Source organism: Lissotriton vulgaris, unplaced genomic scaffold, assembly GCF_964263255.1.
Source record: "Lissotriton vulgaris unplaced genomic scaffold, aLisVul1.2 SCAFFOLD_375, whole genome shotgun sequence".
Lineage (NCBI taxonomy): Eukaryota > Metazoa > Chordata > Amphibia > Caudata > Salamandridae > Lissotriton > Lissotriton vulgaris.
In genome coordinates this window covers 1440311-1453306 of record NW_028244278.1, presented here as the reverse complement: position 1 = coordinate 1453306, position 12996 = coordinate 1440311, and the positions used below count along the sequence as shown (strand labels likewise).

At 48.0% G+C, this 12996-nt stretch overlaps 1 protein-coding gene across 1 annotated transcript in view; it reads left to right on the top strand.

Moving 5' to 3' along the window:
- Positions 1-4272, top strand: part of PTK7 (protein tyrosine kinase 7 (inactive)) — a 118239-nt gene extending 113967 nt beyond the window's left edge. Inside the window, exon 12 of the mRNA XM_086948778.1 lies at positions 3456-4272. Within this exon, the coding sequence (XP_086804904.1) occupies positions 3456-3616 (161 nt within the window). The 3' untranslated portion in view covers positions 3617-4272. The remainder of the gene's footprint in view (positions 1-3455) is intronic.
- Positions 4273-12996: the final 8724 nt, after the last annotated feature.

Genomic DNA, 12996 nt, shown 5'->3' with positions numbered 1-12996 from the left:
GAAGATGGCTACCACAAACAGAAACTTCCTGGGCGCCGTCTGACGTCACACCAGGGATGGACCTAGCACGAAATGGTGGTCGACGACACCCCTAACCAAAAAAAAGACAAATCCAGACCCACCTACTAGATGGCGGAATAGTGCATAGCATGTGAGTAGAGAAAACTCTTGAAGCTGCAAAACTACTCCTACCGGTAAATAATCATCTTATTATTTGTACATCTCTGAATTTGTGGATACCCGAACTAGCTTGTGAATCAGAGTGCATTTTGAAAAGTGTCCTCTTTCTTACACACCAGCTTATGTTCAGAAGACAAAAATGCTAAGAAATCCACTTGGTAATAGCAAATGTTCTACTGTTCTGTGTTCCCAAATGTCTTCGCATTTAAAAAATAATAATAATTGTCCCCCACTTGTGTGGCTCGGCCTGGCATCTGCGGTACAATACGCCCCTATAGCAACCTGGAGCCATCTTATTTTAATCAGCAGAATCTATTCATCTTTTACAACATGGGTACATTTTCCTCACATGTCTGGGAAAGATAGTTCTGGAATCAGCGGGGAGCCACACGTTTCCTACCACCCAGCGTTCCCCCCACGTTGCCTGATAAAAATGGTACCTCACTTGTCTGGTTGAGACTGTCCCTTATGACTGGAAAAGACCCTAGATGCAACATGGACTCATCAAACTTTTCTACTCAGTCAATCCTTTTGTGCAATTTGCTTAGCTGTGGATTTTGGGCCCTAGCTCAGCCAGTACATAGGAAAACCTACCAGACCTGCTCATTTCTAAAAAAAAAAAAAAAAAATTACACCCAGGACAGTTCTGGGTGACATGACTTGTGTGGCTTTTTGCCAGGTTATTTTACCCAGAAGCCCTTGCAAACCTCAAATTGCTTTGGCTAAAGACATTTCCCTCACATTTCTGTGATGGCAACTTCTGGAACCTGCAGGGAGTTGCACATTCCTAATGCCCTGCGATCCCCTAAATTTCCTGATAAAAATGGTATCTCCTGTGTGGGTGGGCCTGGAGATAACAACAAACAAGGCCCTAAAGCTGTACATGGCGAGCCCCGTGATTGAGGGAGCTGTGGGATCTAGAGCTGTGCTCGGCCGCCACACATGGAAACCTGCCAACCTCTGATCTTTTTGAAAACTAGACACCAAGGAGATTCCGGTGTGGTTTGCCTTACATGGATCCCACAAGGTTTTCTTACCTATAATGGGCTGCAACCCTCAAACACTGCCCAGAATCACACATTTGCATTGCATTTCTGTGATGAAAACTTCTGGAATCAGCAGAATCCACAAAACTCCTACCACCCAGCATTAGCCCACTTGTCCTGATACATACACTACCCCATTTGTGTTGCTAGGCCTAGTGCCTGTGACGGGAATGAACAAATTAGTTAATTGGAGTCCCACTGTTGGCAAAGAAAGAGTGTTGCACATTTTTGGGATGGGGGCATGGTCACACTTATGGTGGCAAGCGTCCTCCCATTAGCTTTATTTCTTTTTGAATTGCCATTGTCTAGTGGACTTTCTGCCCCTGGGTGAGGCAGATTGAAGCAAATCCCCTAATCTGCCTCCTCAAAGGGGCAGAAAGACTGTACTGCCTTTTTTGGGGGTGATGTATGGAGGACAGCCCCCACCCAATTGTCCTAATGGGGGGTGGGAGGATTTGCTCCCTCCTTTTTCTAATTATTAAACTTTGGTGTCTAGTGGGCTTTCTGATTTGCTCTCCTGTCGTGATCCCCAAGCAGAGATCCACTGGGTAGAAGCACCGTTGAAAAGGGCAGGTTGTCCCGTTTCCGACGATACCTTTACAACTCAATCTGCTCAGGTGGGGGAGGGGCTGAGAGATACCCCCAGCACTGATGCATTGAAAGTAAGGCAAGCTGATTGGCATTCGTTGTGTAGTAATAATTTCGTCACGCACCACGCTCTGATCATCAATACTCAAAAAAACAAAAAAACATCCTTTAGCTCCTCAGGAAGCTCTTAACGGCAGCCTGAGCTGAAACTGGAAAAAAGAGTCCGTCTGTTGCAAGCATCGCAGGGCCCTCTCCTCTGGGTACCTCCCTCTCTTAAAATGGGTAAAGACTTCTGGGGTCCATGGTTGGAGCAAGAAGTTATTCTAATGTTTGACTTGATTCCTACGAATCAGAACCAGGACTAAATAAGTTTCCATTTCAAATGTCATATTGATTACCTCTCACCAAACCCATCTGGCTGCATTTCACCTATACAGACATTGTTCATCTTTTCTTTCTCAATTGATTGTCATGCTAATTGTGAAAAAGCTACTTCAAGTTTTCCTTCCAGTGCAGGACACGATGACCTTGGTAGTTCCGCGCTGTTCTTTGATACCGCATGGCACGCTGTTTGTCCCTATTCACAATGTGGAGTTGAAGTTCCTTTCCAGGAAAACTGCACAATTTGTTTTTAGTCCAGAAACCCTTCTTTTATTTCTGAGAGGATAGGGTGGTTCTGCACCCACATCCAAAAGGACTCTCACTCTTCCCCCTTAATGAGCCAATCGTTCTCATCTTCCTTTCCAAAACCTACCACCTTTGCTAAAAAGCCACTGTACTCTGGATGTATGCCGGTGCCTCACATTCTACCTTGACAAAATTAAGACGTTAGGCAAACTGACAAGATATTTGTGAGATTCAGTCATTCTGGAAGAGGAAGATCACTCTATAAGCAGGGACGGTTGAGATGGCCCTCAACCTGCATTGAGGAGTGATGACACACTCAGCCAGAGGACTGTCCTCAGAAAACGTCTTGCCTGCGGAAGGGCTTCTGCACAACATCTCACGTGACCCAGAAGAACAACCAAATATTAACCAATCCCTACTTCCTGGATATGAATACAGCAGCAGGATCTTTGTTCCGACAATCAAATCTATACAGCCACTTTAGATCGGTGAGCTTGATTCCTACTTCCTAATGTGTTGCAGACTACAAACTATTCTAATTCAAGAACGTTAATCTATAAACGATACAATCCTGGAGAAGAATCCAGTTATTTACCTGTACCTTCTCCTCCAGCATTGTTACCTCTCATAGATTTACATTACCCACCGTCCTTCCCATTCTGAGGCTCACTGATTGACACCTTTGTACAGTAAAAATCTGAGCTAGAGTGTTGTCCACAGGGAGGGAAAGTGCTGGTGTTATCGCCTGATTTCTGAAGTTTTGGTGCTTTTCAGTGATATGAATAAACAAAAGCTGGTCTCAGAGCCATTACTGTTTTAACAATGTTTTTTGTCGTCTTAAACCTTGAGGATTCCCAGCCTGACAACTGGGGAATTCAAGCATGTGAATCTATGAAAGATACCAACGCTAGAGAACTCTAGTTACAGGTAAGTAACCTGTTTCTTCTAGACTCTTTGTAAGGACATGACATATCATGCACCTGGTGACGTCTTCCTTACGCTTTTTGTCCTCAGGTTTGCAGAGCGGAAAGATGAAGCTACCCCTGCCTGACGGTTGCCCTTCCAAACTCTACAAACTGATGCAGCGTTGCTGGGCCTCCAGTCCCAAGGACCGCCCATCATTTAGCGAGATTGCCAACACACTCGGGGATGTCCCTGCTGACACTAAAATCTGACCATGGGCAAGGACTGTTCAAGGTTGGGATATACTGCAGTGTTTGCACCGTGTCTCCACTCCAGGCATGAGTCAGAGTCTAAAACGTTTCAATCTGGGAGAAGCAATGGACTAGCAACTTCTGGCTCTATTCTGCTGAGCTGTGACCCCATGGCCTTTGTAAAGCAGATCGGACCCTGACTACATTTCCTCCAGTGAAGACCTGGACATCCGGCTCTACCTCTGTCCGACTAGAGGCTATTGACGTTTCCTGATGGAACTAGTAATGCTATATCTTCGGTCTGTGTCTACGAGGATCATGGTACAGCAGGTTCCGTCTGTCGATGACACTTGCGTCTTGTTTCAGAATCAGGAGAAAACCAAGCTTGGCCTCGGAGCGACCATAAACTCTATGGACTGCATAAACTGTACTTGAGATCCTTGTGGCTACAGTCATGGCACGTCCTGCAGCAATCTGTAACCGTGCTATACGAGCACAGCGGCTGTTATGCCATGCACACTTCCTGCCTTAGTCCCTAATCCTATTATCATTCTCCAGACCCCTCGTCCTTGTGTTTCATATCATTCCTTGACTTCTGAAGTACAGCTGATTCATCGTCCACCTTAGTCTTTTGCAAATTTCCAATTGTCCCGTCATGCAGAGTTTTTCACATTAATCATATCCATCTCAATCCATTCCCTTAAGCTTAACGTGGATCCTATACAGTAGAATCCACTTGAGTGCTTTACGCCTTTCCAATCCTACAGGATCCTTGTATCTCTGCTTTGCATCTATCCAGCAGGATCCCTTTGATTTACTCCTGTCCTATCCAACAGGATCCTTGTATCTCTGCTTTGCATCTATCCAGCAGGATCCCTTTGATTTACTCCTGTCCTATCCAACAGGATCCTTGTATCTCTGCTTTGCATCTATCCAGCAGGATCCCTTTGATTTACTCCTGTCCTATCCAACAGGATCCTTTTATCTCTGCTTTGCATCTATCCAGCAGGATCCCTTTGATTTACTCCTGTCCTATCCAACAGGATCCTTGTATCTCTGCTTTGCATCTATCCAGCAGGATCCCTTTGATTTACTCCTGTCCTATCCAACAGGATCCTTGTATCTCTGCTTTGCATCTATCCAGCAGGAACCCTTTGTACTCCTGTCCTATCCAACAGGATCCTTGTATCTCTGCTTTGCATCTATCCAGCAGGATCCCTTTGATTTACTCCTGTCCTATCCAACAGGATCCTTGTATCTCTGCTTCGCATCTATCCAACAGGAACCCTTTGTACTCCTGTCCTATCCAACAGGATCCTTGTATCTCTGCTTCGCATCTATCCAACAGGAACCCTTTGTACTCCTGTCCTATCCAACAGGATCCTTGTATCTCTGCTTTGCATCTATCCAGCAGGATCCCTTTGATTTACTCCTGTCCTATCCAACAGGATCCTTGTATCTCTGCTTGCATCTATCCAGCAGGAACCCTGATTCCTATTCTACGCAGTCAAGTCTGTTGTCCCTGTGCTTTATATCAATCCAGCCCAACATGATCCAGTCCGCTTTGCTTTCCAGCCATCTTATTGAGCTGGATCGAGTGCCCCGTTGCTCTAAAGCTGTCCTGTAGCATCTGTTCACCTGTCCTTTACAGCTGCTGTGTCCCATAGGACCCGCTCCCTTTTGCTTTACAGCTGGTCCTTTAGGACACGCCCACTTCTGCTTTACAGCTATCCTGTCCCGTAGGAACCATTCCCTTCTATTTTACACCTACTCTGTCCTTCAGGACCCGCTCCCTTCTGCTTTACACCTATCCTGTCCCTCAGGACCCTCTCCCTTCTGCTTTACACCTATTCTGTCCCAAAGGACTCGCTCGCCGCTGCTTTACAGCTGTCCTGTAGGATACGCCCACTTCTGCTTTACACCTATCCTGTCCCTCAGGACCCGCTTCCTTCTGCTTTACAGCTATCCTGTCCCTCAGGACCCGCTCCCTTCTGCTTTAAAGCTATCCTGTCCCACAGGACCCGCTCCCTTCTGCTTTACACCTATCCTGTCCCTCAGGACCCTCTCCCTTCTGCTTTACACCTATCCTGTCCCACAGGACCCGCTCCCTTCTGCTTTACACCTATCCTGTCCCATAGGACCCGCTCCCTTTTGCTTTACAGCTGGTCCTTTAGGACACGCCCACTTCTGCTTTACAGCTATCCTGTCCCGTAGGAACCATTCCCTTCTATTTTACACCTACTCTGTCCTTCAGGACCCGCTCCCTTCTGCTTTACAGCTATCCTGTCCCACAGGACCCGCTCCCTTCTGCTTTACACCTATCCTGTCCCTCAGGACCCTCTCCCTTCTGCTTTACACCTATCCTGTCCCACAGGACCCGCTCCCTTCTGCTTTACACCTATCCTGTCCCACAGGACCCGCTCCCTTCTGCTTTACACCTATCCTGTCCCATAGGACCCGCTCCCTTTTGCTTTACAGCTGGTCCTTTAGGACACGCCCACTTCTGCTTTACAGCTATCCTGTCCCGTAGGAACCATTCCCTTCTATTTTACACCTACTCTGTCCTTCAGGACCCGCTCCCTTCTGCTTTACACCTATCCTGTCCCTCAGGACCCTCTCCCTTCTGCTTTACACCTATTCTTTCCCAAAGGACTCGCTCGCCGCTGCTTTACAGCTGTCCTGTAGGATACGCCCACTTCTGCTTTACACCTATCCTGTCCCTCAGGACCCGCTTCCTTCTGCTTTACAGCTATCCTGTCCCTCAGGACCCGCTCCCTTCTGCTTTACAGCTATCCTGTCCCACAGGACCCGCTCCCTTCTGCTTTACACCTATCCTGTCCCACAGGACCCGCTCCCTTCTGCTTTACACCTATCCTGTCCCTCAGGACCCTCTCCCTTCTGCTTTTCACCTATCCTGTCCCTCAGGACCCGCTTCCTTCTGCTTTACAGCTATCCTGTCCCTCAGGACCCGCTCCCTTCTGCTTTACAGCTATCCTGTCCCACAGGACCCGCTCCCTTCTGCTTTACGCCTATCCTGTCCCACAGGACTCGCTCCCTTCTGCTTTACACCTATCCTGTCCCTCAGGACCCTCTCCCTTCTGCTTTTCACCTATTCTGTCCCAAAGGACTCGTTCGCCGCTGCTTTACAGCTGTCCTGTAGGATACGCCCACTTCTGCTTTACACCTATCCTGTCCCTCAGGACCCGCTCCCTTCTGCTTTACAGCTATCCTGTCCCTCAGGACCCGCTCCCTTCTGCTTTACAGCTATCCTGTCCCTCAGGACCCGCTCCCTTCTGCTTTACAGCTATCCTGTCCCTCAGGACCCGCTCCCTTCTGCTTTACAGCTATCCTGTCCCACAGGACCCGCTCCCTTCTGCTTTACGCCTATCCTGTCCCACAGGACCCGCTCCCTTCTGCTTTACACCTATCCTGTCCCTCAGGACCCTCTCCCTTCTGCTTTTCACCTATTCTGTCCCAAAGGACTCGCTCGCCGCTGCTTTACAGCTGTCCTGTAGGATACGCCCACTTCTGCTTTACACCTGTCCCTCAGGACCCGCTCCCTTCTGCTTTACAGCTATCCTGTCCCTCAGGACCCGCTCCCTTCTGCTTTACAGCTATCCTGTCCCACAGGACCCGCTCCCTTCTGCTTTACACCTATCCTGTCCCACAGGACCCGCTCCCTTCTGCTTTACACCTATCTTGTCCCTCAGGACCTTCTCCCTTCTGCTTTACACCTATCCTGTCCCACAGGACCCTCTCCCTTCTGCTTTACACCTATCCTGTCCCACAGGACTCGCTCCCTTCTGCTTTACACCTATCCTGTCCCTCAGGACCCTCTCCCTTCTGCTTTAAACCTATCCTGTCCCACAGGACCCTCTCCCTTCTGCTTTACACCTATCCTGTCCCATAGGACCCGCTCCCTTTTGCTTTACAGCTGGTCCTGTAGGACACGCCCACTTCTGCTTTACAGCTATCTTGTCCCTTAGGAACCATTCCCTTCTACTTTACACCTATCCTGTCCCAGGGATTCGCTCCCTTCTACTTTACACCTATCCTATCCCACGGGATTCGCTCCCTTCTGCTGTACACATATCCTGTCCCTCAGGACCCTCTCCCTTCTACTTTACAGCTGTCCTGTCCCAAAGCGCTGACTCCCTCCTACTTTACACCTACCCTGTCCCTCAGGACCTGCTCCCTTCTGCTTTACAGCTATCCTGTCCCTCAGGACCTGCTCCCTTCTGCTTTACAGCTATCCTGTCCCGAAGGACACGCTTCCTTCTGCTTTACAGCTGTCCTGTCCCTAAGCGCTGGCTCTCTTCTACTTTACACCTATACTGTCCCTCAGGACCTGCTTCCTTCTGCTTTACAGCTGTCCTGTAGGGTACGCCAACTTCAGCTTTACAGCTATCCTGTCCCGAAGGACACTCTTCCTTCTGCTGTCCTGTACTGCACGACCTGCTCCCTTCTGCTTTTCAGCTTTCTTCTCCTAATGCTTCACGCCTACCATCCCCAGGCAGATTCTTTTTCTGTACTTTACACGCGTCTGGTCAGATCAAGTACCATCTCTTGCACATAGGATACTTTCCACATGCATTGCATGTATCCCTTCCAGCATGGTCCAAACCCCTCTTGTCTGTGGCATACCTATACCAGGATCCACTGCACCTGTGGTTTACTCTGGTCCTATCCAGCAGGGTCGACTTCACCAGTGCTTTACAGATCTGCTTTCCAGCACATTCCCCTGCTCGTGCGCTTTACACCTGTGCTATGCAGCAGGCTCTCTTGCACTCGTGCCTCAAGCCTTCCTATCCAACAAATCGTTCTGTTGAACCTGCCTTTGGGATCGGTGGCGTCCATTCCTCTGATTAGAATTCTGTTCTCCCTAGAACTAGATAATGAGCTGTTCTGGCCGACGTCCAGATGTCCCCGCTGTAAGTGACCCTTATGGTTAGGAGTGTCTCTCACTGCAGTCCCAGCCATATGTTTGAGAGTAGGCCTCTCCCAACGATCGTACAGCCACTTCTGCAAGTCTGTGAGCACCACTCCCAAACCTGACATCACTTGTATGCACCTGAAGCTGCTATTAGCCATTGTATACATTCTGGTGCGTTACCGGCACTTGCTGTAGCCAGCCCCTTTGTCCCAGACACACCGTGCAGTAGGATGCATTTGAGAGCTGGCCCTGGCTTGGCACTTTCAGTGCATGGCAACCCCTCATGTCCTCTCTCCTCACCAGCTTTCTATCTGCAGCTGTTTCAATCAATGGTTACTTTGTCTTTTTTCATCCCATGTGGACTGTAACCTTTTGCACAGGCAAGGTCAGTGTCCCCCCATAAACACTAGTAGCAGGTACTGGGCCGCTGCCATATTCATTGCCTGGTGACGCGTGTGCACATGCATGTTTGGTTTGCCATGTAGATACTGCATTAATCATTCAATACCAAGACCCTCATAGGAAGAGCACAAGAACCAGTCTCGTTATTCCAAAGGTTCGCGCTTTGGTTTTGTTGGTTTTATTTTGCATTTGTATATTATTTTTAATAACGGTACTATTAGTATTTGTTTGTGGCATTATAGCATATTACCATATCTAAAGGCATAGCCCCCCACCCAACCCTGCTCCCCTCCGGAGTCGGGGCCCCCTTCAACAGGGACCACCATGAAACACAACTAATTATTACTCATATTAATCACTGAAACACTAAGTGCCTGGCATATGAAGGAAATGTTCACTAGCTTATCAAGGTATAATGCCGCCTTTTGTATAATTATTTTTTTGGTCAGACTTGTTTTTATATGTTACAATTTTTTATTTTTGAAAGAGGATACACCCCCAGTTTGTGCCAGTTCTTGGTAATGTTTTTTATTCTCGGTCAGACACCCCTGTAAGTGTCCGTCCAGCGTCCCCTCATGCAGACGTTTACAACACGAAAAGGGGTTTTTTTATGGTTTTTTTCTACTTGCTGCTCTCAATAAAGAATCACTTTTATAATGAATGTTTTTCTTCTTTATCCTGTTTTTTCTGTTAAACAAGAGACAAGAACCTAGTAGAAGATTTTAATCAAGTTTGTGCAGCCTGAATACACCTGAAGAGGGTCTGAAACACATTATCGTCAGATCCCATGCTTCCAAACCCATTCCCACAGACCATGCAAGCAATCTAGGAATCATCATAGAAAACAAGCTCAACATGATGGCTTAAGCCAACGCAGAGTGCACCTCTTGCTACCACATCCTACAAGTCCTGCCTATGGTATCCTCCGAGCACCAGACGGACAATCGTACAAGCTCATCACCAAGAGCCTTGACAATGGCAACACTCTACGCCTGAATCTACAGACAATTGCTAAACGGACTCCAGACCATCCAGAACACCACCACATGATTCCTACCCGATGTCCCACTCCACACCCACATCACACCGCACCTCAGGAAGCTTCACTGGCTCCCCATTCATAAACGCAGCCTATTAAATCTTCTCACGCTCACATACAAGGACCTACACAACACAGGACCAGAATACCTGAACAGCTGAATACACTTTCACCAACCCACCAGACCGCTCCGCTAATTGTCCTACATTGCACCAAAGGTATGGAATTACCTCCCTGAACGCATCCGTGCCTCTTCCTCATTGCTTGAGTTCCGCAAGAAGCTGAAGACCTGGCCCTTCGTGTAAGCTCATGACCACATGCCTGCACACCTTCCCTAGTGCCTGACTACTCTCTCAGGTGATTAGTGCGCTATACAAATCAACATAACTTAGCCTGGAGTCCATGATCACTTTCAGGTTTTTAACTCTTTGTTGATGATGTTGGAATAACACCAAGGTCCGGATCTTGAGTGTTAACAGATGTTCCAATCTCCATGTCATGGTCTTTTGCACAAACTAAGTTTAAGCTGATTACTCCACATACATTGCTTGACAGATCACAAATTAGTGGTCTTGTCCAGAGATGTCACACTTGTATTTTGCAGTTTTTGGATGAGCCTCTGTATCAGTGTCATGGCAGTGTTCAGTCGAACGTTTTTTTGTGGGTTTTTTTGCACCTAGATTCATATGGTGTGCATTATTCTACCATCTAGAGGTCTTTTCTCTAGTCCCTTTGCACTTCTCCCCTGGGCATCGAAAACCACCATTTGGTTTCATATCTGTGATCCTGTAACGTCAGACCTACGACCGGCAGTCTTAGTTTGATCTCCATCTTTAGATTATTTTTTCCACTGTTAGGTCAGGAAGCAAAGGCTTGAAGTGGAATTGATGGAAAAACAAGCAAGCAGACAGACACCACTGACGAGGCATATCCTAGAAATGGGGAAAGCAACGCCAAACACTAATCACGTTGTCAGTGAAAGTACACCATGGGGTTGAAGCAGTCTAGGGGCATGGAGAACATCCCCTTTTAGTTGTGCCCCTGTCGTGTAGCTCGTTCTCTCAAATCCATATAGGATCTGTGTGTTTAGACAACACAAACTAAGGGATTGGTGTCCAGGCTGATTCCAGACACCTCTAGACGATATGTCATTCTGTAGACAAGCTAGCTCACAGTGCCTTTATAAGCCCCCCAATCTTACCAAGTAGCAAATAGTTTCTGGCAACTATCGAACATGATAACGCTGACCGAACAGGGATGGTGGAAACAGTACAGTACTTTTCGCTCAGTCACTCGTGCTTACTTTGTCTCAGAGAGATGCACAAAATAAATGGTGGGGACGTTTTCATTAAGTATTTAACCAGCATCATTCTAGTGTAAAATAAGTGTGCTGCAACAACCATTAGACAAACAGATATATAAGATTACAAGCACCAACAGAGTAAATAAAAGGTAGAACTCTACCATGGTGCTAAAATAGTGAATATATGGAGGCATATAGATACATTGTCTTGTTTTTATTGTGCTTTTATGGATATTCTATTTTCAAATAAAGATTGTTAGAAATGGGATCCCCGGCTGGCCAGGGCTTGCGCCAAAGTCAGTCAGAGACCACCATTCCTAAGTAAAGGCAAGGGGGTTACACACCAAGATAACCCCTGCTCACCCTCTAGGTAACGTGCCGCGAGCAGCAAGGCTAATCTTGGAGGCTATGTAGGTTAAGTGTTTGCGCACGCACCCAGCAACAACACCCAAGGCCCACCACAAAGGAAACTCCACACAAGGTTATATATAAAAATAGCCTTTGTATTATACCAAACACATTAGATAAGAACACGCACTTTACAATGTGCCAACAGGTACGGGCAGAATTTACAGGGGATATGTGCAAGACAGGGCCACATGGACCACTGTCAGGAATCAGCACTTTTAGAACTAGCACTTAGAATGTAAAATCACTGTAGCACAAATTAACACACAACCAGTAACTACTGGTAACAGGTAAGTACCACCTACGCAACCCTAACCACCTTAGGAATATGACACGCAGGAAACCAGGACCTCACTAGCAGCACCTGTACAAGAACAACCACCTACGTGTCACAATACATGTAGGGGCAAAGGCACATTACACATGATGCATCACAACACATTCAGAGGTGTAGGGAAGGAAAACACATGATGCATAACATACATTCAGCTGTGTAAGAACAAGGCACATGACGCATCAAAACACATTCAGAGAGGAAAACACAATTGCGCAAAAATCACATTAGTCACCACCTGTGACTGTCCCTAGGCCCTCTGGCCTTGTTGGGGCTAGGACGCCCTGTGTCCCAATGTCAGGGGCCTAAACATGGCAGCTGCCCACTAAGTGCTGGGCAGCTGTGAAGACAATAATGGGGCCAACGCTAGAGCCTCGCAGGCTATGGCCAACTGACTGTCCCCTGAGCCCCTGTGGGCTCTAAACAAAGGACTGGCCCCTTGGAGCCTTGCTGGGCTCAAAACGCACTGTGGGCCAGGTGGGAGCGGCCCACTGCCTTCTGGGGCTGCTCTACCACAAGAAAAGTTGCCCCATAGCCTCCGTGGCTCTCAAGACAGAAATGCCCCCACGCGGGAGTTACTCTTGGGGGACTCTAAAACAAAATACAGACGTCAAGAGCCACCGGGGGCCCTAGAGCAAATATGCCTCTACGAGCCTCTCTGGACTCGTCAACACATGGGGCCGCCTGGAGCCTCTCTGGGCTTTAATTAACGTGGTGCCCTCAGAGCCTCGTGGGCTCTCTGCATGAATGCGGTCGTCGTTGGAGCCTCGACGGGCTCGAGATGCACACAATGCCCCCCGAGTATGCCCCGAGCAGAGAAGCGACCCGGGACGCGCCTGCACTCGCCGGATACCTAGGGAGGCGGCGTCTCCTCGCGGCGTCGGCTCTCCTCTGCTGGGCTTCTCCGGCTGCCCTCCTTCCTCTCGCCTACACGTCCCAGTGCAGGGTAGGCTCCCGCCTGGGCTTCTGGCTGTCCCTTTGT